Source organism: Clarias gariepinus, chromosome 15 (assembly GCF_024256425.1).
Source record: "Clarias gariepinus isolate MV-2021 ecotype Netherlands chromosome 15, CGAR_prim_01v2, whole genome shotgun sequence".
Taxonomy (NCBI): Eukaryota; Metazoa; Chordata; class Actinopteri; order Siluriformes; family Clariidae; genus Clarias; species Clarias gariepinus.
The window spans coordinates 24618362-24646337 of record NC_071114.1 but is presented as its reverse complement, the minus strand read 5'-3'; the positions used below and the strand labels follow the sequence as shown (position 1 = coordinate 24646337).

General features: G+C 39.5%; 1 protein-coding gene across 2 annotated transcripts; it reads left to right on the top strand.

Annotated features, from left to right (window-relative positions):
• The first annotated feature begins 9 nt into the window (after positions 1-9).
• znf710b (zinc finger protein 710b) lies at positions 10-23584 on the top strand. 2 transcript variants are annotated; one of them, XM_053513485.1, is made up of 5 exons: positions 10-154; positions 14953-16476; positions 19566-19757; positions 21288-21459; positions 21664-23584. In XM_053513485.1, exons 2-5 carry the CDS (start codon positions 14995-14997, stop codon positions 21840-21842), a joined length of 2025 nt encoding a protein of 674 aa, XP_053369460.1. In that variant the 5' UTR covers positions 10-154; positions 14953-14994; the 3' UTR covers positions 21843-23584. The 2 variants fall into 2 exon arrangements, with proteins under 2 accessions (XP_053369460.1, XP_053369458.1); XM_053513483.1 differs by lacking the exon at positions 10-154 and adding an exon at positions 14044-14194.
• Positions 23585-27976: the final 4392 nt, after the last annotated feature.

Below are 27976 nucleotides of genomic sequence, written 5' to 3'. Positions count from 1 at the left end.
CATGTTTTGACAGTGGGTATATTTGTTCACGTCACTTTCTCTTCATACTTTCTGCCGAACTAGAAGCTAGAATTAGCTTATATTCAGTCTGTAGCGGTTGTAAAAAAAAATCTCCAAAGTGTCTTCTACGTACAGAACCGAGTTTTGGAGTGTGGTAAGTTAAAATATCGATCGTTTTTGACATTTAAGGTGGAATTAAACTAATGTAGTTGCCTGGAGCCACCGGTGCAGTCCCATTGCAACTCCAGTTGTTTGCGTTTTTATTCTGAACCACGGTGATGTTTATTTGTGTATTCTTGCAAAGGCAAAATGTCACCGGTTGTAATGTTGGCTTTACCACCCTGGTGGTGGCCGCTCAGTCTGGAGGTGGAGAACGCAGGCCACACTCGCCCTGTGCTAACTTACCTCACGGGCTGCTATGCTAAGCTAGCTTGAATAAGTGGAGAAAACCGAAAATAAATAAAAATACCAGTCTAGTTTTTATTTGGAGAAGTTATATTTACCGTTTTTGTTTGTTAAAATATCTGTTTTGTGCATCTTTAGCACTCGGAGTTTTACCAGCGTGTTAAAGTAAATGAACGAGGCAATGCTAATCGCTTTACACTTGTTTGGGGTTTGCTGTGATTTGTTGTCAAAATCGCAGTCGGGAAATAATGCACAGAAACTTCCGTCCTGATCGTGATTATTAGCTTTAAAAAACACTGGAAAGTCAGGGTTTTTTTTTTCTAACTGAATGAAGTCTAAAGAGTGACACTAATTCTAATGTGAGTTTGTTTTTTTCTCGTTTTGAAACCAATAAGTCAATTTAGGGGATTTTTTTTCCTCCAACAGATGTCCTTGTTTCGATTTCATACTTTATGGCTTGTGAAAATGATTCATCCTGTACTAGTGTTGTGTTTATCCAATCAAATGCTCTCTATATGATATGTCCCGCCCCCAGAGGCGGGTCTTGTATCTCAGCACTCATGGTATGCTGGTATGTCTTCGTCTTCTTTTTTTTCCCCTAACGTTGCAACGGTTTCCTTTACATCTTTCTCTTTCCTTGTTTCTTCCCAGCTGTTTCTTGATTAAGACAATTGTCTGTTAAACTTTAGCTGTTTTATAGAAAGTGAAATTCGTCAATTCTTTTTTGGGTGACTGTTTGATCACTATGGATGGGAATCACCAGTCTTCCATGCACGAGAGAATTTACGCCAGACATGTGATCTAACCTCCTCACTTAAACATGCGCTAATGTATGTTTGCATCTTTGAAAGTTTGTATGTAGGGGACTCACTGTATTTGGCGTGAACAAGTTGCCTGTTGTGTGTTTGTGCACGCGTACCTCTCAATGGACTGGAAAACTCTCTGGGGTGTACCATGCCTTGTGCTACTGGGATGGCCTTTAGGAAATAGAAATGTATGAATTAATTATTTGATGAATAGAACAATACTGGTGATTTAAAAACTGTGAAACAACAACAGTCAGTTGTTATTTTAAGACATGAGGGTCAGCTGTTCTAGAACAGTTTTTGCAATAACAGTATTGTCAAGTGCATTTGCAAAACCCATCGAGCACCATCATGAAACTGGCTCTCATAAAGACCTTCCCAGGAAAGCAAGACTAAAAAAAAGCCCCCTGCTGCTAATCACAAATTATCAAACATCACCTCAGATTAGAGCCATTATAAATGTTTTACAGAGTATACTGTAAGTAGCAGATACATCTTAATATCAAGTGGCTGTTTAAAGGAGATTATTGCATATTTTGGACGCCTTCAGCATTGTTTTACAGTTTAGAAAGAAATAGAAATCAGGAAAGACCATAGAATTAGAAGGGGTGTCAAAACTTTTGACTATTAGTGCAAGTTTGCATTTGAGGTGGTGGAAACATTGCAATTCCTCTGTATTACTGCAGACGGTGCAGTTCAAACTATTCACACATTTCCAGGTGGCACAGTGTCCTGTGTGGTGAGATCAAATTATTTGTCAAATTAGTTTAGAATTGTAAGAAAATCACAAAAAAGTCATATCGCATCTGGAGATCTTTTAAATCGAGAAAGTTAGTGAATTGCAATACAAATCGAATCGGCACCTAAGTATCCTGATAATGTCTTATCTGGGATTCCTAGTGATTCCCATACCTACAGTACATCATATAATCAGTAATCATAACATTCCAAATAAAGGAAGTTAAATATTTTGTTTATTGATGTTTTATTTATTATATATTAACTTTTGAACAGAAATTCAAAGTGCCATGTACAGATTCTCGATGATTTTTTAAATAAACCAGTCAGGATTTTCAATTGAATTGATTATCCAGTTTGATTGATCTTTTTGTCGGTTTATACAATTAATTAAATCACTAAGTCATTTTTAGATTCAGAATCTATTTACACAATAAAAAAATATTTAGGTAAAAAACTAAGTTAAACTTATTAAACAAATGATAAATGTTCTAACACATACACTCATTGACACAAAGTATTGGTGCTTCCTTTTTTTTTTTGGTCACAAACAGTCATGTAGGCATTTCACTGAATATCATACTGTGGACGGTTGTGTATGTGACAAATAAAAAACAGTTTGACTTTGAAAATTTTAAATTTTGAATTTATTTGTAGATTATGGGCAGTTGGTGCAACATCACGCCTACTGGTGGGTACAGCAGGAAAAAAGTACGAGACCTGACATGTAAAAAATCAGTAACACAGCATTCCATTGTTTATTAAATAATTTTAGTAGTTTTTGGTTATTCCAAACCTGTAAAAGTGTAGCTGTTTGAGACAAATCAGACAGTAAGCGTCATTGCTATTAAATCAAATTGACTTGAAAAAAAAGAAACCCAAATTAAATCAAATTGACATTTTTAGTAAGCGGCAAGCTCTATTAACTTTATATTCAGCATTGCATTTTGTGACTAGAATAAATGGATAAACTTGCGTAAACCTTTTTTAAAAAAAATGGATACCAGTTAGGTGGTCTCTCTTCTTGTAGAGAAGTTTCCTGACTGGTTAATACTCTCAGACCTTTCCCAGTCTGTGATTCGTTCAGCTGTCATGTTTGTATGGTGTCACGACACAGGATGTCAGTTTCCAGGTTCTGTGTATTTGCCCATAATTGTGGAAGCACAACATTGTTGGAGAGATTGTTCCATTAGATCATTCTATTTATCATCGAGTCAAAATAATTTGTTGACGCCGTATATACGATATGCTCCAAACTGACTCCAAACCCATTTTCTGGTGCTGAATTTGTCCAGCAAATGAAAACCACCGTACATGTATAAGTGGTGACTCCAAATTAAGATCTACCTTTAAACCAAAAATATTTGATACTTTTGATGATGCACAGAAATACACTAGATGGTGAGAAACAAGAACATGAAATGATTTTGAACATGATTAGACAGAGTAGGTAAGATGTATGAGAACTTAATAAAAGCAGTCAACTAGTAGAGGAGGAGGAAATGAAGTCAAAGCAATACCAAAAGCACATGGAAAAGTAAGAATTAAACACATCCTGTGTGCTGAGACAGGAAATGTTTGGCAAATGTGTACAAGTTTATTATCCAGTCTGTGCAAACAATCATGTGCCAGATGTACGACAAAATAAAAACACCTTGCTCGATAATTCTTTTTATAAGATTATAAGCGGCTTTGTGTTTTATCGTTATAAAGTATACATTTAAGAATGAATTAAGGCAATTATTAAGCCAAGGCATATACATTATATATCCAAAAGTATGTGGACACTCATCGATCATACCCATGTGCCATCTCTCTTCTAGAAAGACTTTGCAATCGATTTTAAAACACGGTTGTGGGCATTTGTGCTTATACTTCCACAAGAGCATTGGTAAAGTCAGGGACTGATGTTGGGTGAAAAGGATGGCGTGTAATCAGCATTTCAGTTCCCCCCAAAAGATCAGTTTATGGTTTTGTGCAGGCTGCTTGAGTGCTTCTAAACCACCCTTGGCAAATCATGTCTTTATTGACCTTTTGGGACCTTATGGAGCACTGCCATCCTGGAATAGGTTTGGGAACACACATTTTCAGTAAAGAGAGATCTTGATGCTACAGCACACAGATATTGAACAGTTTGGTTGTTCTAATGTTCAACGTATGGGTGTGAAGGTCAGATGTTGCATGTACACCTGCTAGTGGGATAAACCACAGATCTTCAGCCTTTAATGTAATAATCCCACAAACGTAATGCGTTTTAGGGCTAGGAATCAACAGTGATACGAGGATGTTATACCCAAGTGCTGATTTATATTGCATGAATTATATTACGGTTTTGTAACTATCATTGTTTGTTACTACATTATTACAGATTTTGTTACAATTTAAAGACCTTGAACTTTAAAAAAAGAGAACCTAAAAAAAAAAAAAAGAATTGTTTTATCCCTTGGACACCTATATTTCATTTAAGTGTCACAACTGAATTGAACATGAGTAATTAAATGTAGCCCATTATTTACAAAATTAGTTTTCTCACTTAAAAACCAAGCACAGCATTTAAACAATATAAAATATCCTCAAGAGTTTAACAATCAATTTAAAATGAAATTAAATCTAAACTGAAAATTATTTACTAAATAGCCTGTATCTCTGTTGTCATCTGCTGTGATTATTTTTAAACAAAGTCAGCACAAATTATTCACTTTGACCGCATGTGTTGGAATAAAGCGTACCACCTGTATGATTGAAAATAAAGGTTTTACTTTCTCAAATGCTCTCTGAAGTCTCAAAATTATTAATTTCAAAAATGAGCGCATGGGCACGTGTGGCTTCTAACACAGGCTAGTGCAGCTTCTAGCGGGTGCGATTTTCAAGACCAATTAGCGCTCACAGTGTTTTGAGACTGGTGTAATGAGCGGGTTTCGAGACCAGTTCGCATGCAGAGTCTGGAGAAAAAGGCTGATCAAAGGCTTTTTAAAGCGAGAGACTTTTTATAACGTAATGCCATAAAATGTTTTTCTGTTGCACCCCTCAGAAGCTCGTTCTCTCAGCCCAGGAGCGGATATATCCAAGGTTTATCAGTCATGGCTCACCAAGCTGGAAACCAGCAAGTTCTGGTCACTGGCTGATTAACTAGTTCATCTCTATTATAAATAAAAAAAAAATAATTAAACTTAAAGAAATAAAATTTGAGTCAGTGTGGTGATGCATGAATTGTCACACAAAAAAAATTGCAATTCATAACTGGATCAGTTTTCCCTCATTTCTAATAAATTTCACCTGGTGGTTGTGATTAAAGTAACATCCACATGAATACTAGGACCCAAGTTTCCCAGCAGAACAATTTTCCCGAGCGTCACATTCCCATCCACATGCACCAGGCCATCCTCATGTACCATGTTCCGTTCCTAATGGAAAGGAAAATGTGATTCATCAAACCGCTCTCCCATTGCTCCCCTGCGCTATTGTCCATTGCACTGTTTATTGGTGGACAGCAGCCAGCAAGGATACTCGGACCAGTCTGCAGTCTCACAGCCCCTTATGCAGCAATTTGCGATTTACCATGACCCTGTTCCTGGTTCATTTTTCTTTGGATCATTTTTAGTTAGGTAGTACCCACTGCATACTGGGAACACCCTAGACCACTCACCATATTAAAAATGCTCTGACGAAGTCGTCTAGCCATCACAGTTTGGCCTTTGTCAAAGTCGCTCAGATGCCTGTTTTTTTCTCTCAGTGAACAGATTGTTCATTTGTTTAATATATTCCACCTCTTGATTGGTGCCATTGTAATCAGAAAATCTATCACTTTAAATGTCACCTGTTTTAAAATTATGGCTGATCTACAGTACTGGACAAAAGTCTTTTTTTTGTGTACAAACATTATTATGGATAATGTAGATTTTTTTTCTATCAGTATCATTTATGATTTTCAAACATTAATATTCCACCAGAACATGAAAAAACGTTATCCTGTTTTCCTCTCACAGCTGGAGGCACAGAGAGAGCTGATTGGCCGAGCTCTCTCAGGGGGGCGGGATGAGAGGTACTTGCGCTCCCACATTAATCACGGCTCTACAGCCAATCAGGGGCGTCTGTGAGCTCGCGCACGCGAAAGGAGCGGCTAGCGCTTTCCTCCGAGTGTGTTACTCCGCCCCTAACGGTGCATGAGCAAGCAGTTCGAAAAGATGCGGTCGGCTGACGTCGCGCGGTTGGAGGAAACACGTGATAGTCTTCGCCCTCCCGGCTGAATGGTAGTAGTAGCCTTAATGTGGGAGCCCCCTAGTGATGGGGAGGAATTGGCCACGACTAAATTAGGGAGAAAATTGGGAAATCCCCCCCAAAAAAATATTAAAAAAAGAAAAAAAGGTTATCGAAAAATTTATGCCTTAAAAGAAAGCAGCATATTGTATAAATAACCTTTTAAGACAAAAACTAAAAGCTGAAAGCTGCTGGGTTTGCTCAGACGAACTGTGGGTCTGCAGGAGCAAAATTTTAAAATACTTTTTAGGTCTTGACATACTAGTAGTATGCCTGCGCTTTGTTTGCCGAGCGTCACGTGATCACAACTAAGCCAATGGTTCTTCTTTTTCTCGGGCTGAGACAAGATTTTTTAAAGACTTTTTAAAAAAAAGAAATCCTCAATGTTTAAATATATATCAAAAATAGCATTTTATTTACAGTAACTGAAAAACACAAAATGCAAAAAATGCATTTTATTTATAAATAGTATAAATAAAAATAAATAATATACAACACAAATATCCCTTTACATGCAATTAACCATAATTAGTGTAACTATCAAAGTAGTGCTGTCTTAAAACTCGGAATGCAAAACAATGAACAAAATTTTCTTAAGCATGGAAGAAGAGCTAAGACCTAGGTAATGAGGTAATGACCTATACAGAACAGCCTGAGATATGGTCGTAGGATGGCGTATGGTAAGGGATGGCGTACTTTGGTTCCAGTGTGTGGATGAGTCGCCGAAATCCATGATTTTCCACCACAGAAAATGGTCTCATATCGGCTGCAATGAAAACGTCGACATCTCTTGTTATTGCCGTGACTCTTGCATTGTATGATGGAAGTTTAGCTGCAAAGGCATTTGGTATGGTTGTTTGCCCTTTCATGCGAACTGAATTGCTTCCCGTTTTCTTCACAGGCACAGCTATTAGTAACGAGCTTGTCTGTCATTTTTTTTTGCCGTTTCTTTATTCCACAAGGAATCAAAAATGTTGCGACACCAATGATTTAAATGTCGCGGGCACATCTTCTATCCTTACTTTTCCCTCACACTCCATCATGCCAATAACGCAAGGATATCGTCACGTTCTTGTGAGACAAATCTGTTCTCGCGAGATCTCGTACCACGAGATCTTGTCACACTCCTAGTAGTAAATGTTCTTTAGTAACTGTACTGCAACAACGGCCCCCTGTGAAGAAAAAAAAAGGTTAAAAAGGCTGTAGCAGTGCTGAAGATGATCCTGTTAAACGACAATGCTATGTAATATTTTCACAAAATCCTGAAAATTAAGCAAAAACAAGTGTCATTAGAGAGGTTTCTTGTTAAAGAAGATTACAGACAGTACAGTGATTCCATTAGTGTGTGCGTGCATGTGTGTGTTTGTGTGTGTGAAAGTCATCCTACACAGTAGCCCCTTTCTCCTTCTCCTCTCTCATCTTTGATAAAAGAGTGCTTTTATATGGAAGCATGTATAAATTATGCTTGCAATCCAAGGTTAAGCTGTGTTTATTTATTTATTTAATTAATTAATTAATTTTATTGAAGGCATGTTTTCTCCACAGCATCTCAGCATTGTCTAAGATTTTTGCATAGTACTGTATATAGATGCAGATTGTGGATTTTTTTTTTTTTTTTTTTATGTTTAAAATGTTTCTGGGTGTTTTTCAACCTTTTTATTTAATCTTTCTTTGACCTACCTTTATGATCATGCATCCATCTAAGAGAACTTTTTGGGTCTGAGTGATAACGTTATTTGTGTCTGATTTCAAAAAGGTCCCAATTCCTAGGGGGAAACTGGAGTTTGTGTCCATGCAGCATTTTTAGGGGACGTTAAATGATAAAGGTCCTGCGCCATAAGATGGACTGGGTGCTGTGGCAGCTGCTAAAGGCTTGAGGCCTTTACCTGCCTAAGAAGTGCAAAAGTGAAGTAGAACCTGTGTGGCCATTGAAGAAATGAACTAGGTTGCTCTGCTCTAAAACTGTTATGCGGATGATCTATTTGTCCATAGTAATTTTGAGTAATTTTTGATTCCAAAACCTGCCCACTTTTTACCATGGCCTCTTCCCCCGGCCTAAAGAGTGACCCTGGGATACAGAGACAGAATTTAATCTCTTTGCACACATTCATTAGAGATACCCTACTGTATGCCCTGACCTACATGGATCAGCCCATTCGTAGAGGGATCAGCCTCTGCAGTTATGAGCAACTGTATGAATGCTAACAGTGGGGGGGGGGGTAAGCTTGCGTCACCAGTGATGCAATACAGTCATCAACAGCTGGCATGTGATTCATCATCATAGCTTGGATGCACGCTATGAGGCGCTGGTGTAGCAGCATCAGCAGCACCTAAGCTGCCCACAAGGATCTCTCAATAAAAGGTGTCTGTAGACCTACCATGCGCTACTCACTCAAACAAAGCCAGAGTTGCTTCATCGCAAGGTACTTCGTCATTCCAAAGAAGAGAACTTGAGCTGTTTAAACCATAGTAAATTTTATTCTCTTTTAAGGATGTACACTATTACAATAGTCGTACATATAGTATTGTATCAACTGGCGAAGAAGGCCAATCCTGTCGAGAAATATCCATTTTTATCTCTGGAAGCCATGCATAAGTTGTATTGAACTGGTGGGAGGATTTTCCTTTATGAAGGCTGGAAACTCAACACTGAACAGTTCCCCTGTTCTTTTCTTTATGACCACAGAGCATTGGGGAAGGATGTACAAGCACATGGTAGTTACTGTGCAATGCCATGGGACGCTAGGAGATCCTGCTAGAGCTGTCCATGGATATTTAATACCCGATGAACAGTTAAAGGTGCCAGTATTTCAATACTCTAATCACTATTTGGTTCTTCATTGTGAGTACCATCCATTAGGCGTGTGCAAGTTAGTCTAGGAATGAATCTAAATTTAAAAAGTTTTGCCAGCCGATGGCTTCTCTTTAGTTTCGCCACTACGTCTTTTGCCCCGTTTTGTTACTTGTTTATATCTGGATCACTTGATGGATGCCGGTGGTATCAGTTGTGCACAGAGAAGCACAAGCAGCCTTTTTTGTGCTCCAGTGATGATGATGATGATGATGATCTCTTTTCCTCCAGGAGCTGGCAAATAAGGAAAAATAATTTTCAGAAATCAGTTTCCGACACATTTTCCCCAACCGCAGCTAAAGCAGAGGGTATATATATGCAAATAAAATTTGCCTGGCAATGAGAACCCACAATGTGCATTTGCTTTTGGTAACAGATTTACAGTTTTACCGTGCATCAGTTATCAAATATTGGTTCCCGGAGTTGGTTCAGAGCTGAAACCCAATTTCGAACCAGCCAAAGCACTTGCCCTCAGACAGCAAAACCGTTTTCATGGCAGCATCAAAGCTTTGCTGGGCTAAAACAAAGAACCGCTCATGTCATGGGCTGGTCATGACATGATTACCACAATCGCCATTTTTTAAAAAAAGGATGGGCAATAAAAATAAATATAATATGCAATGGGCAGCTCAAATGCTTTCTAGTAATGATAAAGCCAGGAGAGACACTCACAAAACCAAGTTGAAGTTCTCTATTGCTGTTGTCGTCTTATTTTTTTGCAGCTACCATTGCTGAGAAAGTACAGATATATACAGTGACGTAAATGTGATACTTGATATGTTAATTTGCAAACTCGGATCTTGTGAGCAAATAGAAAACAAGTTGTTGGTATTGTGGTAACTCTGGTCTGGCAGACATCTGGAGACTGCAATATCATACCAGCCTGAATCAACATACTGTTAATCCACACAAATCAACAGTATCAAGAAAAGTGTTTCATCAAGGCACTGGCACTCCATGTGGGTTTGTGTGCTCATCCGGGCCAAACAGCAACCTCCTGGGCTGTGGGTGTCTCGGGTTGTAACTCGGTGCACGAGGAAACTGTTTCCCGCTTCATGTTTTATAGGTTTCTACGAACTTTTTATGAAATTTAATCCATCTTAAGGATACAGATAAAGCTTTTCGATAAGGCTCAGTTATTGGAGAGTGATTTGTTCAGCATTATGTTAGACCTTTCTCTCTCAAACCAGGTGAGGAAAAGATGTGCCTTTGGTAAACAACTGACGTAGCACAGAAATTATATACCGAAGGAAGTAAACGTTAAGAGGCAGCAAGCCAGCCAGTGGTCTGAAATAATGGAATAAGGATTTGCGAAGTGTGGTTGAGAAAGGTCTCAGCCATAACAAGGCATTGTACTCAACTGGAGCTTTGACCTGTGGTTGATTTTTTGACGCGAATCTAAATTGCCCCAAGGTTGAGTGTGTGTGAAAGATTTGTGTATTATAAATGGTAGTATTCCAGCTTTATGTCCAATTTTCCCAGGATAGGCTCTGACAAGCACCATAACCTTAAACCATAAAGTAGTTAATATGGATGGATGAATAACGATTGGATGTTTGGTTGATTGATTGGATGAAATACATGTGAAGGTTGAAAGTACAATGCAAGGTAAGTGGTAATTATCTACCCGGAATCGCAAAGTATGTGCTTTCTCAAGCTGTCGAACATTTAATTTAAATAAAAGTCTGTTTTGTCTTTGGCTGTTTGCACAGTTTATAAATGCTTGTTTTACAATCTAATTGTAAATGATGAGTTCACTGGATAAATCATCTAATGATTCGAACAGGGATGCAGATTTTGCACATTGTTCTTGGGGCAGTGGTAGCTCAGAAGGCTAAGGCACAGAGTTACTGATCTTAAGGCTGGCGGTTTGAGTCCCAGCTCCACCAGGTTGCCACTGTTGAGGCCTTCAGTAAGGCCCTTAACCCTATTTGCTCCAGGGGCACTGCATCATGGCGCTCTGACCCCAGTTACACTGGGATATGCAAAGAAAGAATTTCATTGTGCAGTAATGTATATGAGACAAACGCTTAACCTAATTTACAGTAACTCTAACCCAAATGATAGACAATCGATAATATATTAATGATAACAGGTAGGAAAAAACCTGATTCAGTTATTAATTGCAATTTCGCCAAACAGAATCCCCCCCAAAAAATGTCTGGTTGTCAGTTTGATTGGTCATGACTGGGGATCGGCTAATCAGCCTTAGATATAAATTATTCTGAGTGCAGAAGCTTCCGAGTGGAGCAACAGAAATGCATTTTATGGCGTTAATTTGTCAAAAAAAATATCCTGTGTTAAAAGCCTTCGATTTGCCTTTTCCCTCCAAACTCTGAGGAAATTAGTCTCAAACCCACTCATTACACACACTTACACCAGTTTCAAAATACAGTGAGCACAAATTGGTTTAAAATCACATGCGTTAAAAGCTCTGCGTGTTCACGTGAGAAGCGGGACGTGCACATGTGCTCACTCAACCTGTGTGTTAACTGTCAAGTTGACCTTTGAGACTTTGGAGGCCTTTGAATCAGTAAAATGTTGTTGCTTTATTTATGTATGTAGCTATTTACACGCTTTCATCGAGTTCGTTTAGAAATAATAATTATGGTCTGTGACGGATATGTGCTGCTTAGTAAAAGTGTAGCTTTTTTGCTTAACTTTTGCTGAACTGGATTTTGAATTAAGAAAACGAATAGGGGGTGGTTAATGTAATGGTTTTCCCGTGCCGTAGGGTTCTTGAGGACTTACCGTTCACTTTTCCTGTGTGTGTGTGTGTGTGTGTGTGTGTGTGTGTGTGTGTGTGTGTGTGTGTGAGGGGAGTGGGCATGGCTTGGCCTGGTTGTCTGTGGCCGCATGTCTGATTTACGGATGTAATTCGACGGCAGAGTGAAAATTGAATGTGAAAGTCCGGTTTTCCTCTGGTCCCATACAAACCCTGATAGTTCTCTAACATTTTGACCAATCTTCTCCATTTAAAGTTTAATCTAGGCAGAAGACCAAGTTCTTCGTTTTAATATAAACTTTGTAGCTGTGTGTGTAAAATTGAGCATGCATCAGTGAGAGGTATTTTTTCCCCCTCAGTCAGTTTTTTTATTGTGGTCTATGAAGAGATTTTTTCTTGTTAGTGATTTTAGGATCATTTTTGAAGGGGTTAAATATTTTTGATTGACACGTTTTTATCGAGGTAGCAGAGTTTGACCCAGAGGGCAAGCCTACTGATAAAAAATAAAGCTGTGCAAAATACTGCCTGTCTCTGTTTTCATTCAAATGTGATGCCACTGAAAAGTTCATGTCCAATACAGTGTATCATCTGAACTGCAGGTGCACCCTCTCGTGGAACACAAGTTAACAGCTATCTGAGCTACAGAGAAATATTATGCAAAGCATTATTGGTTGCATTTTTCCCCCTATTTAAATTCTTGGTGGCAATTAACTGATTGCTCGTTAATGTCCTTAGTTTGGATCGTTGTAAAGGCGCTGTTTGTGACTGTAACTCTGCTGTGCATAACTAATAAATCGTTGGACGGTTCAGTCATTTTCACACATGTCTCCTTATGTTCAGAATGTGGTGACTGACTTGGATCAGAGACTTGAAACCATGTAAATGAACCATGTGGAAAAACTGGACTGTGATGGTTAAAACTTAATCAAAGTAATCAGAATCTGTCTCCATTTTCTCTTTCCTGTCTCACTCCCTGCTGCCCTCCCTTTTCCTTCTCTCTCTCTCTCTCTCTCGCTCGCTCTCTCTCACTCCCTTTCTGTCTCCTTTACTCTGTCACTCCTCATTCTTTCTCTCTCTCACTCTCTTTCTCCCTCCCACCCTTCCCCTTCCCCCTCCCTCATTCGTCCTCTCCTTCCCTTTCTTTCTGTCTCCCTTTCTGTCTGTCTGTCTGTCTCACTCGCTCTTTCCCCTCCCTCGGTCATTCTGTTTATCTCCTCCCCTCTCTTTCTTGCTCTCTCTCTATTTGTTCTTTCCTTCTCCCTCCCTCTCTCTCTCCCTCTCTCTCTCTCTCCCTCACTCCCTCTCTCTCACTCTATTTCTCTCTCTCACTCTCTCCCTCCCTCTCCCTCTCTGAAAGACTTCTCCTCCCTCATCCCTCCATTTTCTTGTCTTCCTGAATACCTCTCTCTCAGCCATTTTCTCCTGAGGTGTAACCAGTACAATTCTAAAATGCCCCCAAAATGAAAAAGGGTTCATATACGTGTACAGTACGGCGCAACACTGTATCAAATATTGACCATGATCAAATAAACAAACTGTTTGATGTGACATTTCTAGTATCCATGCAGTTTAATATTCCTGAGAAAGATTTGAATGTTAAAAGGTTTTCTTTTTTTTCTAAAGAGGAATTCAATTATTAAAAATAAGTGCAGTAAGTGAAATGAAAAACACGTACTTGGTTGGTAAGTAATGTTTTAAACTTTAGCAAGTTTTGGTTTTATGCCTATAATATTTGCAACATTATTGGACTTGGGTATAGACTGAAGATTGGCGTATGTGAATTATGACCCTCTGACTTTGTAGCCAGTGCAGATTTCTTACTGCCATCTCTCCTTCATCTTCATCTTCTATTTCATTCATTATTCTTTTGCACATGATGTGTATGTGTCCTGTCATTTAATTTGCTATGCTTAGTCTCTCTCTCTCTCTCTCTCTCTCTCTCTCTCTCTCTCTTTCTATCACTCTCTCTTGTTGTTCTTTGTTTCAACTCCTCTCAACCTAGTACTGATTTGGGGTGTTTATATCTAATATGTTTTTCTTTGGGGCATAAAAGCAAATACCATAATATGTGTGTGAGTGTGAGTGTGTTTGCACCAGAGAGAGAGAGAGAGAGATGGGGGAGGGGAAAGAGGAAAATTAGAGCGAGCACATACGAGAGAAAGAGAAAGAAGAGAGAGAGAGAGAGAGAGACAGTCTGACAAAAAGGGAGGGGAGAGAGAGGAAAAAGAACAAGCTCACATACAGAGAGAACAGACAGTGTGTATCTGTGTGTGTGTGTGTGTGTGTGTATGTTTGTGTGTAGCTATAGACAGCAGGAGAGTGTGGCGCAAAAGGGGCAGGCAGGTAAACGTGAACTTTTGACTAAAGATGAGGTCGCTCAAACATCTAAAACCTCAAACCAAGAGAAATTTGGTAAGTTTATATTTGTATGTGTGTGTTCACTTATTCTTTACAGTGTACAGTTTTTTTTGAAGGTTTTTACAAGACTGAAGAGCCATGTTATTTTCTATTTATGCATTTTATCACATTTATGACATTAGACTGTTCTCCCTTTCTCTGCTGTATGTTTAAATTCAATGTTTTATTTTTATATGCTGTTGATTTTTATTCTTTTTCCCTCCCCTCTCTCTCTCTCTCTCTCTCTCTCTCTCTCTCTCTCTGCCTCTTTTCTCTTGCTCTCTTTTACTCACCCACTCTCTTGTTCACTCAGTCAACCCCTCCTCTTTTTTTCCTCTCCCTCCATCACTCGCCTAATCTGTCTTTTCTGTCAGTCGAGCTTCCTTTCATGCACTCTTCCCCTCACTGTGCATATTCATGATTTTTTTTTTTTTGTTAGTCTCTCTCTCTTTTTACTTCTTTTGGTAAGAGTATTGTGTTGAGAAATGGGGGAAAAAAAGGATGGCTCAAAGAGCTGAATTCACAGCTATCTCTGTGTATCGTCTTTATGTGCAATTATTAAATTAGTTGATTGGATTATGATGTAATTACCTGACATGATTTTCAGTTCCATCCCGAAATAAAGCAATTTCATTTCTGATGATATGAATCGAGTGTCTCTGCGGTTGAAATGCTGAACAGGAACATATATATATATTTTTTACTAGCAGTATTTTACTTGAAGTCTTGAAGGTTGCTCGTTTATTCACTCTGATGTATTTTCTATGTGGCAGGAGGAGAAGACCCAGCAGCTGGTTCGATGTTATGCTGAAGCCATGCACCAGCAGATGGATGTGGGGACACAGACAGACCCAGTGGTGGTCTTGTCTCTGGCCCAGGCTGCTGTGTTGGGGCTTATATCCCAGAACGAGGTCTTCGGTGCCACTATTGCCCCGAACGGCTTTTATACCGGAGAGCCTAAAGAATCGCCAGCTCCGTCCATCGAGCGGATGGACTACGAGTACGCTGACCAGCTTATCGGTGCCAACGGCGACTACTTAGGCGTGAACCTCGGAGAGGATGGCCAGGTTCACCCGAGCTGCGCTGAAAGGAGGTGGCAGGGGACGCCTGAAAACACAAAGCCTCTTATAGGCCACCAGAACACAGGCTCACATGTCAAAGGTGAAGCTGTGACCCCTGGACTACCTTCCTGCAACCACATGATGAACATGATGCCCAGAGAAAGCATGCAGATGGTGGACAACTCCGGTTACCGCCTCGCCTCCAAACCGCACCCCAGCAACTGTTGCTCTTCTTGTGTCCGGGAACCCAAGAGCACACATCCAGCACCTAACCACCATGTTCACCCCCACCCCAGCACTCATACGCCGAACGAGGTGCATTCTCATGGCAGAAACCATGCGCTGGAGAAAAGAGGAAACGAGGACGTGCAAGAGGAAGGGAATGACGCAAGGATGGGGAAGGCCGGTGGTGGAGGGGAAGAGATCAGCAGCTACTTCCGTGCTAACGAGGTCGGCTACGAGGGCGGGGATATGGATGGGGTGGGGGAGTTCGATGAGAGCAACCAAGGCATGTTCTGGGGAGAGCCTGTGGAAGGCGAGGCACCTCGCGGGCGCCGCATCGACCGACTCGACATCAACATTCAGATCAACGAGTCGTACTGCGTGGACGTCGGAGAAGGCTTGAAGCGCTGGAAGTGCCGCATGTGCGAAAAGTCCTACACTTCCAAATATAACCTTGTAACGCATATCTTGGGTCACAACGGCATTAAACCGCATGCCTGCCCACATTGTGGTAAGCTCTTCAAGCAGCCAAGCCACCTGCAGACACACCTCCTGACTCACCAGGGCACGCGGCCGCACAAGTGCACGGTCTGCAAAAAGGGCTTCACTCAGACCAGCCACCTAAAACGGCACATGTTGCAGCACTCTGACGTCAAGCCCTTCAGCTGCCGCTTTTGTCGCCGAGGCTTCGCCTACCCCAGCGAGCTGCGAGCCCATGAGGTGAAGCACGAGCGAGGCCGATGCCACATCTGCCCGCAGTGCTCCATGGAATTCGCCACGTACGCACACCTCAAGCGGCATCAGGTCAGCCACCAAGGGCCGGCCACCTTCCAGTGTAGCCACTGCAGTAAGACATTCGCCTACCGTAGTCAGTTGCAGAACCATATGCTGAAGCATCAGGCCCAGCGCTCGTTCTCCTGCAGCCAGTGCGGCCTACAGTTCCTGCAGCTCCACCAGCTACGTCAGCACTCTCTTACACACAAAGTGCTCAAGCCTCAGGCACGTGTCTCTAAGGTAAAAATGACTAGGTCTCAAGATGTTTGTGTATGTGTGTGTGTCTGTGTATATATATGAGTGTATGGAGTGTCGTGAAAAAACTCCTAACAAACTCATTTACATTCTAAGTACAGTACAGTTATGGAAGTATGTAGTGTACACATGCTTTTGGTGTGTTAGAACACTAAATCCAAATCCATGGACTAAAACAAATGGCAGAAAAACAAGGTTTCCATATACATTTTTGTTTCCTTGTTGTTGTTTTTTATGCGGTGAAAAAAAAATCTTTGCACAGTATTCAGTATACAAGTATACACAAAGAGCTCAGTTCATTAGGTACTTTATTAAACACAGGTTTGTGTCTGCTTAATGAACTTCAAACCCACGTAACCCTACTTTAAATTTTAAATACATAGGTATCGCTCCCTTAGTGGCTGGTTCAGCTAGGATGCATAAAATATTGAAAAGCAGGATTGTGGGATTTATCTGCCATCTGGCAAGAGCTATTTGTTTACATTGAATGTTTACAATGAGCTGATCATGGCTAAGACGTCTTTCGGTTTGGTCGAGATCGAAAACACTGCATGTCAGAGTGAAACTTGCAAGTGACTTTAAAGTAACTTTAATACATGAAAGGGCTGTGTTTATTTTTTAAAAAAGAGGGGAAAAAGTCTAATTAACAATGTTGATCATTGTAAAAAGCAAATGCGTGAGAATGATGCTGTAGAATTGGCATGTCTTACATTATATTTTATTAATTTAGTAAAAATTTTGGTTATCATTGAGGTGGCACGGTGGTGTAGTGGGTTAGTACTGTGGCCTCACAGCTTTCCTGGTCGACCCTGTAGCGGTATAAAATATAATTTTATTATTATTATTTACACGTTTGGTTTTTAGTCATTGCTGGACTGGATTTAAAAGAAGATAGTAAGTTTGTGCTTGGCGAGTTTTTTTTCCATGTCGTCTGTTTGGTCAGTTCTTAGGTCCAAAGTTTGTATGAGGTTCAGGCTTATATGAACTATTGCTGAAGTTAAAGTCGTAATTCTTGATACATTAAGCAGCAACACACTAGTAATTCCTATTCATCTTAGTGTTAGTTTCTGTAAATGTACTGAACTTCCAAACATCCAATCCAGATGTTTGACGTCTCTCGTTTTCTGTTTCTCTCACTTAATTTTTTTTGTCTATCATGCACATCTATTGTTAATATTAATCCTCTGCAAAATTATCATTGTAACCACCAAATGAACTGTTTTCGGGAATCAATCCAAGCTAGGTCAAGGTCATAGCTAGGTTATTAAGCTAGAAAAAAAAACATTCAATAGTTTTTATTAGTGTTCTTCAGAGAGGTTACATATACCTCCAGAGGCCCATTTTTGGCTAGCTGTGAGTTTTGCCATCAGTTGTACATGTACAGTATCAGTCTGTCTTTCCATGCATCTGTCCAAGATTCTAGCAAGTCTGATATCTCAAGAGCAAGTAGTTGAATGTTTTAAGATTTATATGGAATCAAATGAACTGAGCAGATTTTGGAGATGGTCCAAACAGGATAAGCAAGGGCAATTATCTAAAATTATGTGTTTTTTCCCCCAAACAGTCTGCTTCTTCTTTGAGGTATATTTAAGGGTAATACCGGGAGAGATAGGGACATTCCCATTAGCACCACTGACATCAGGTTTAACTTGTTCTCTCTGCCTTCCTCTTTTTCTGTCAAATATACCAGATACAACTCATTGTTTGTTTTGTGTTCCCAAGGCCCTCATGGGATAAATTAGGTGTGGTAGAAGAGAGTCAGTTCAAGTCTCTGTAGGGTTGTTTCTCTCCAGGACCTGTGTTCAAAACCCTTGTTGTAGATTATCCTAAAATATATCTTCTAAATTTCCAAACTTTTATTGACTTCTTCTCCTGGATAGATGTATTTGGCCAGGGCATGATTCAGACAGATGCATGGTTGTCTTATTTCAATTTAAAAGCCATGTTCATAGGAGACCACAAGTTTGAAGCCTAAATATGTCAAAGCTGGCCACATGTGGATGTCCAGCAGAAGGCAGGAGGATGTCATTGCTCTTGCCCCACTAATCGGAGCAATATTCATCAATCATGGGAGATGGCAGTTAGCGTTTTCTTCTGAGTGTGTTCAGATTCCTTGTGATGTAGCGTATGCTGCAGTTCAGAAAGCTCCATCTTTTAGGTAAAGCACATGCTACCCTTTATTTTCTGTAATACATACCTATAATAGGGGATATATAGCTAGTAGTTTATTGCAACCATTTAGCAATGATGCATGCCTCATGTCATAGTTTATTATCGTTCTGGAGGTATCCTATAAAATTTGGACAAACTGTAGACATGGAAAGTCGGTCATATTCATACTCATTTAGTGAGTGTCAGTAAATCTCATAAACCCCGATAAGAAGGGGGCCGTGGATCCATGCTGCTTGAGCCAATGTCAGATTTTTTTCCAACAGCATGGAATATAGATCTTGATTTGTCCAGCCAGCACTGTGATGTCCTGTGTATACTGGAGAAATACTTTGTCTAAGACAATACCTGTTATGGAGACGCTCCAGTGGGTGTACTCAGTCTTATCTACCAAAAGGCCACTGCTGTGTTTCTTTCCATATTAGCAGATACCAAACCTGATCAAAGGTCAATATCAGCTGATGTGGTTATACAAGTGGAATCAGTGGCTTCTCTTTGGTTGGAACGTAAAAATATAATTGCACCAGTTTTTGGCAGATAAAAAAACAACATCATCATGATTTGGATAAATGTGCAACTGTAGAACTAACTAACACCAACAATCCTTCCATAAACTTATTTATATTCCTTCATGTAACCCATTCCAAGAATCAGTTTAACACTCACACTAGAAACGCTGGCCTGCTTTATTTAAACCACACAATGCAGTTACAGCGCGCTGGTTGAATGTACAGATGAAGAAGGAGTTATGTACCCAACGAATGTCCAACTCTGTATGTAAACATAGTTTTTCAAAACATCATTTAAAACTTAAAGAAAAGATCATTATTTGCTCTCAGATTGACATCTATTGTAAATCATTTCTTGAGATGTCACCAGTCTTGCTGCTTCCTGTTGTTCCTCAGGGGACAAAGGGCTTCAAGTGTGATGTATGTGCTCGCGAGTTCACGTTGTCTGCAAACCTGAGGAGGCACATGCTGATCCACGCCAGCGTCAGGCCCTTTCAGTGTCACGTCTGCTTCAAGTCCTTCGTCCAGAAGCAGACTCTGAAAACTCACATGATCGTCCACCTTCCTGTAAAACCCTTCAAGTGCAAGGTAAGGCTTCAGTATGTCAGTAGTCGTATATCATATTCACTTAATTATACAACTCCCAGTGTTTCCCACAGGTCTGAAATATGCTTGCGGTGGTAGCCAGCGGAATCGGCCAGCACAAAACAATATTAATTCAGTTTAATTTGATATTTCTATTAATTTAGCATTTCAGAGCTCCAAATACAAATTCTTTCATCCATCTACCCATATGTGAAGAGGAGTAAGAAGAAGTAAAAAAAAAAATTAATTACTACTATTGCATTACTTTTATATATAACCTTGGCAATATGATGAAATGTGAACATTTTATTTCATTTAAACTAACTATACAAACATGACTTGGTTTAAAAAAAAAGGGGGGGTGGTCACATGGGCAAAGAAATTGCACAGATTTCTGAGGTGTTTTTATAGTTGTTTACAGCTGTTTATGTGACATAATATTATTATTATCATCATCATTATTATTATTAACAAGTGCATTTTGTGAGTATTGTATTTTATCGATGCCATTCCCATATTCCAGTGTAAAATTTTCATGTTTTATAAGTAATGATAACTTTGGTTCTACATATTAGAAAGCTTTCTCTGTCAACAAATACCAGCAGAATTTCTATATAAGTGTTATTATTCCTGGGTTTTTAAAGTAGAACCCGTTCACGTGCAAAATTGTGTCTCTCTGCAGTGCATGTATGACCGTCAGTACACACTTTTTTCTTTTTACGCCAGCTGGCTTTTGCTGCATTTACTGCCTCTCACTATATATACCGCTCTAACTGTAACAGAATAAACAGGTACAGGAGCGATAGCGCAAGAGGGAACTGTTCCCTACTAGCTATCTGATTATGGATGGCATCCTTCTTCAGGAGAGATTTTGAAAAAGGGTGAGCGAATATACTTGGGCGGTTGTCAATATACTTGGGTGGCCCACCCCAGCCTCTACTCTATGTGAGGGGGGGGAAATACAAAATTCTGGATTTTGTTGATTTTGGTGAAGCCACGAAGAATTTCAACCCCTTTGATTGACCTTCCTGCTCACAGTGTGGTTGTCCATCTACTACAGTATACGACGCAGATACTCACTACCACTGCATGTGTTTGTGTTCAGATAAAAACTAATAGTGTTTTGTAAATATATAAATAATTGCTTTGACTATTTATTTTTTTGTTGCTCTGATCAAAGATGACTTCTTTCTATAATAATTCATTTAAATTCAGTTATCTTCTATTCTGCCAAACCTCCTCTACCCTCCTTTTCTGTTCTATACTATCTTCAAAATCTCCCTTTCTCATGTAACATTTTGATATGCAAATGATCCTGACAAATGTGTGAATATGCAGATTAGTCTCTGACATCATCCGGTGACGTCTTGAGCTTACAATAGCTACTTTCACCTGAAAAGCACTGCTGTCACAAGCGCTATCTATCCAGTAATAAATGCTCACTTCCTTCTATCCAAGCTGAAATAAATACATACAGCATCTTTCAAATCTCATGTAATTGTTTCTTTTCTTTTTTTTTTTTTTAATATATAGGTGTGTGGAAAATCATTTAACCGAATGTATAATCTTCTGGGTCACATGCATCTTCATGCTGGCAGCAAGCCGTTTAAGTGTGCGTACTGCTCCAGCCGATTTAACCTGAAGGGTAACCTCAGTCGACACATGAAGGTCAAACATGGCATGGATGTATCCCCAGAGGGACATGGTAATGACGAGCTTAAAACATCTATTTGAGACTGTTATTACATTCAGTAATATCTATCTATCTATCTATCTATCTATCTATCTATCTATCTATCTATCTATCTATCTATCTATCTATCTCTCTCTCTCTCTCTCTCTCTCTCTCTCTCTCTCTCTCTCTCATGCATTTTTTGTTTTTAATAAATCCTCTTAATTTGTCCTTTAGATGCTCCACCAGATCTGGAACCTCATGAGGATTACGAAGAGGATAACTTCAACTTCGCCGCCCCTGAAAATATGGATGCTAACGATGCACCTAATCTAACCAAGCTCTCCGAGGTTGCTATACAGGAGCTGGACTATTATAACTTTGGAAAGGATGTGGGCAGCTACAGCACAGCATGAACCCTATAAATAAGACTAAAGCTGAAATACTGTTGAGTATCCATTGAACTAATTGGGCACTTATCGGCCATACGCTGGTTATGTATTTTACTTCAGAACCGCGACTTCTCCATTATTATGGAAGGACAGGTGACTATTTTGGATTCATTCACTTATGTTGTAACTATTCTGATCCTGTTTCATAAGGACCACTAAATTTGCTAAGAGTCTTCTAAACAGTTGTACATTCATCTCGTGCTGCAACTTGATATTTCTGCAGTACGTTATTAATTAAAGATCCATTCAGCATGATTTATGACCAAAAATGAACAATATGGATATATGAAAGTGCTTTATTTACTGTCTTTAGGTTTCATACATAATGTACACTCGTATGAGTTGAAGGGCTAAGTTTATTTGTTGTAGCTAACTAGGGTCCCTTATTGGATCTTGAGCTCGGGTTACTGTCTGTACAAAGTTTCTCTGCATGTCCTCCCTCCTAGAAACACAAATATAGCTGGTTTGGCTGTGCTAAATTATCTCCTAGGTGTATTAATGAGTGCATGCAGAGTGCCTATGATGGATTTACCCTACCATCAAGGATATATTGCTACCTCATGCCCAGTGTTGAATGAGCAAGTTTAGCCTATGTATTGGGTGAAAATGACATGAAAAAGGTTTTGCGCGGTCGTCAAGTGCCATTTTAGACGTTCCGAGCCCTATAATTATCATCCTGATCTCCACTTCGGGACATCAAACTGCAACCTGAGGGCAGGAATTATTAACATGTACGAAGCAATTTAACTATTCATCTCATGCAAGTGTATGTAATGTATGAAAAAAAAACATAAATAAACACTGTTGTATTACAGACAAGGGACAAATTCAAGGGAAAAAAAACATTGGAGTTTGTATCTATCATGAGGCACCAGAACAGTTTCAGTGTGCCTTATCATAAAGGTCTTTAGAACTGTACTGGGGGAACCCTAAAGATATGTTGGCGTTTTAGCAATGGTAGTGGAGAGCGTCATCTAATGGTTCACTTATTGTCTAGTGACTGCAATAGCTAGAGCATGACACATTTTCATCTTCATCAAATAATTTAGTGAGCCTTTGTGGCCCTGTGGACCAGGATGGGGTCATCCTGAAAGAATCATGCCCATCAGGATCAAGCTGTTTCTTCATGAGAACTGATTTGCAGCGAGTGTCCAATCTACATGGACTTGAAAATATGTTCCTTGTCTATACCCACTCCTTTTTCTTTTAATTTGTGACCCGTCTGTGTATTGTCTCTTTTTGATCAATGACTGGACCTTTAAAAGCAAACAGTTAAACTAATATCACTTAAGTTTATTGCCTCTACTTACTGTTGTTAATATCTGAGAAAACAAAAAAGAGTGGACATTATGTTTGTGCTCAGTGGAGCAGTGTACTAGTGAGTGTACATACTTGAGAGTGTGTTTGGGCCCTATTACCGAAGTCACTGCATGACCATCCACCCTTAGGCACCACTACAATTTCCAAAAATCAGTACAGTCATCAGAAACCAGTTATTTTTAGAGAATAATGGTTACCATATAATAGTTTGATATTTATTTTGCACCTTTTGATTAAAAATGCATTTAAAGTCTTTTGAGGAGAAACCTGGTTTATGACTGACCGTTAAAGCTCTAATCTTCATTTCATAGGAGAGGGATAGGGCAATAATGCCAGTTCTGTTAGTTTCTTTAAATAAAGCATTTTCAAACTGATGTCATTTATGTAGTCTTTCCTTATTCATGTGACTTTCTGCAGGCCTTTGATTATTATATTATAACTGGTGCTTTTGTACATGCAATTGTTTCCAGCATAAACAAAAAAAAAGAGTAAATTTGTTAAAGACCAGGTGACAGTTTTATAGCCCCGTTTTCAGCTCCAAGAGAGTAAGGTTCAATTCGGTTCAAAGAAGTTGTATTTGTATAGTGGCTTTAACAGTGAACATTGTCGCAAAACAGCTTTTCAGGAATAAAAATTCTGGATATACACTACTCACAATAAGTTAGGGACATTATTTACATGAGTGCTTTTCCTATTTGCTCTGAATTTGAATGAAATAAGTAAAAGTTCCATTTGATATTAATAATAATGTATGAGAAGAAACACCATTTTCATTAGTTTAATATTTATTAGCCCAAAAATTTAGACAATAACAGGGATAGCCCCAAATAACAAAACTTGACGATGTCAGTAGCGGGTGTTTCCACCATATGCAGCAATGAAAGCTTGACAGCGACGCCTCATGCTTCTCACTAGCCTCATGATGATGTTCTGAGGCAATGCGTTTCACTCTTCCACAAGTGCTACACCAGTTCTGCCAGGTCACATGAGGGGGGGGGACGGGAGGGTACGATTATCCAATCTCTGCTTCAACTGGTCCCAGACATGCTCTATGGAATTCAGGTCAGGAGACATTGATGGCCATACCATATGAGGCACTCCAACTTCCTGAAGATGAGCTGTGACAATTCTGCCACGATGTGGTGAAGCATCATCATCCATGAACAGAAAGTTGGGGGGGTGTTGGCGAATTGGGGGATGATAATGGGTTATATGATGTCTCTGAGGTAAGAATGTGCAGTGACTGAGCCATGTACAATAACCAAATCTGTTTTGCGCTGACTGGTGATGCCTGCCCAGACTGTTGCACCTCCTCCAACAAAGCAAACCCTGGGGACCATATTTACCTCAGCGTATCGCTCACTTGTCCTTCTCCGGCAACTCTGACGACAATTATTTCTGTGCGCAGGACGGTAGACCACTGCTGCATTGTCCAGGTCACATGGTCTTGTGCCCACTGAAAATATTTACGGCAGTGTCTTGGTGTCAGTGGACTCACCTGCAACTGTCTTCTGGCATTCAAGCCAAAGAGGCGGAGTCGGTTGCGAATGGTTTGTCTGGAAACCCTAGTACATAGCATCTCGTAAACGGGCCCGCAGCTGTGTGGCATAGGTCCTTAGGTACTGGTCATCGTTGTGGTCTGTCACTCGTGGGGCTCCACTCCTGGGTGCTCAACTCCATGAACTCTGCCAGTAGTTCTGTGTCTTAATGCAAGTCTGCTGATGACACTTTGAGACACACCAAAAATGTCTGAAGTAAACCAAACACCGTATGTATGACATCCACTAAGTCTCTCACAATATCCCTAACTTATTGTGAGTAGTGTAAGTAAAAACCTTATACATGTATAGCTTTTTTTTTTCCAGTTTTGTCTCTAATGAGCAAGTCAGGACAACGGTGGCCAGGAAAAACTCCCTGAGATGACATAAGAAAGAAACCTTAAGAAGAAAAGGATACCCATCCTCATCTGGGTGATATCAGATAAGATGACCATTAACAAATACTTTATTACTGTAAGCTATATGGTCAAAAGTATATATTGTATAACATACATTGTGTTATAGTTAACATACTGTAAAGTTCCCTTTTTGAGGTTACCAGCAGTTTACTGATGTAGAATCTGTTCATGGCTATTTCCGTTCTAAAACTATTTAAATGATTGCAAGCACCAGACATCACAGAAAAACTGCTCGTATTAATGCAGTTCAAGCCCTTTTCATGAATATTAAATGTAACCATCCTCAGTTATCATCCCCAAGCAGACCATAATGGCACATCTTCAGCAGCAATGAGGGATCTTCATTCAGTGAGAACTCCAACCAGAAGTATGGCATCAGAAAGAATCAGGCGGGTCCGGAAGGCAGAAGTCAGGACCACTGGTATCTCAAGATTGCCATGTGTAGCTAAGGTAGGGAGAGCGAGGGAGTGAGAGAATGAACAGGTAAGCTCAGTCATGTAATGGTCATGTAGAGCAGGGCAGGGGCAGGATTAGCTATTTAAGCATAACTAATAGGGAGAGCCAGAAAGACATTTTATTTCCAACCAGTCATTTTACCTTAAAATCAGTATTTACAAAAGGTATGAACACTGAGACTTAAGCATTAATTGGAAGGCAATTCCATATACTACGGTATATCTGGGGGTTTGTAAGAAAAAGCTCTGGTCCCTGTTGTAGTTTTTATTATACAAGATACCAACAAATAGCATGCATGTTTTGATTGAGCTAGGCAGTGTATGGTAGATCATAAAATACCAGCAGTTCACACACATAAAATGCCCTTTTAAAGACTAAGACTAACAAAAGTCAGTGCTTTATAGGTAAATAGTGGTATTTTAAAAATAATTTTATAGATAAATAGTAGTCATGAATTTCACTCTAAGGCAATGCATTGTGGATAAGATGAGTGTAATCGGCTCATATCTTCTGGTTCTAATAAGGACTCTTGCCGCTGCATTCTGGACACACTATATCTTGTTTATGCAGCTATTGGAACATTCAGACAGAACATTCAGGTAGCGGAAGCATGAAGGTTGTTTTTTTTTGCAATGTTTTATTAACTTAGCAATATTTCTGAGATGTAAGAAGGCTATACTATGAATATCTACATTAGTTTCAAATGAATGAGCATGAGCTTTACACACAAGCCTTTATTAAACAAACCAAGGTCCTTTACTGCTGCACATGTTAAAACAGTAATGCTCAGAGTTACTGTGTAATCAGCTGGTGTTTCATTTTCATCTGACATAGTAAAATTTGGTGGCACAGCAAGATCCTCAAGAAAGACAAAAATTATAAAGAAATCCAGTGTAGGGCTATGAGGGCTCTATAAATAATCATTTGTAGACTTTGTGGCTACTTATGTCATTTTACTATAAATAATCAATTTTTCTTTATTATCTTGGTTTTGATGTACAAGATCTCTTGCTTAACAGTTCCAGCCTAGGACCAGAGTGCCTGTGCACTTGGTATGGTCTAATTTTATGTTGATAATATTACTGAAGAGAACTTTGTGAGAGAAAGAGTGTTACTACATAGGCAAGATCCCAATGTGGTGGAGCAACTGAGTGCAGATACTGTAGCAATCAGTCGGTTTAGCCTGTGTATCTGCTCCCTGGCAAGGTATCTGGGTTCTCACTGAACAAGATCTAGAATAGTTCAGACCCTTTGAGCTATGCTGCAAGGAATATCCCAGAGTGGGATAGATAGTGTCCAGCCCTAACAGGCCCACCTTGCTTTCAAAAATTCCGCAATTATCTATAACTCCCAAAATGTTTTTGGAGCACCAGTTCAGTTCACCAGTGCAGAAATGCAACAGTTCAGTGACCATAACCTGTTGTAAGATATGTTGCCAGTTTACATACTTAGGTTATGTAGATTTACCTTATGCCTTCATACCATTACTATTAATTGGGTAAATTCTTGACACAGTGCCCATACCTTTACTTAAGGACCTTTACTTATTTTTTTATACACTTCGACCATGCAGTGCCTGCCACACTAATTTACATCTAAAGACTCTTATACTGCTAATTAAGCTTATAAAGCAGGAATGGTTAAAGTCTTTTAGGCAATCCTTTATAGAAGGATGTTATCCAGCAGGTTCTCATTATAACTGTAGGAGTGAATAAGAATTAAAACCATCATCAATCAAAGTTAAAACCATGTCTTCATGATCAGATTTCTAATAGAATAGAACACCATGCCCAGATGCTCATCTATGTTTTGTAAATGTTGTGATCTTGTATACCGGAAACCTTCTTTGTGCTGTAAAACATGAAATAATCCTCCTGCTTTGGGTTACACACTCCATGTGGCTGTGGCTATTAAACAGCAGCTGGTTCTCCTTTATCTTTTATTGCATTGTTTGTATCTGACCCAGGTTCAGGTGAACAACCATTCTCGCTTTAGGAAATCACAGCTGTGTGTTGTAGAACAGCTGAATGTTTCAGCTAAAGCAGAGGACAGACAGCTTAATAGTTAAGGAAGATGTAAAAGGGCATAAGGTTCCTCCTACATAATTCCAATGAGACTGGAGTCCTTCCTTTCAGGCCACAGGCAGATAGAAGTGATCTTGCTTCACCTTCTCACCTTCTCAAAGCCTGACAGATTTCCTACTGTGCTTATATTGTCTAAATTGTTACTCATCTGCAAATGTCTTCTCGTCATCATTGCTTTAATCATTACCTTCTAAAATCATGAAGTGCTTGTGCCAGGACTGTTATTCACAACATACTGTATCTGTACCACACATCTATTAAACACACATAATGTACATACT

Coding starts and splice junctions, on each gene's coding strand:
- znf710b (XM_053513483.1), top strand. CDS start 14,150: ATGAGGTCGCTCAAACATCTAAAACCTCAAACCAAGAGAAATTTG. Junction 16,477..19,565: donor CTCAGGCACGTGTCTCTAAG/GTAAAAATGACT, acceptor GTTGTTCCTCAG/GGGACAAAGGGCTTCAAGTG. Junction 19,758..21,287: donor TAAAACCCTTCAAGTGCAAG/GTAAGGCTTCAG, acceptor TTTAATATATAG/GTGTGTGGAAAATCATTTAA.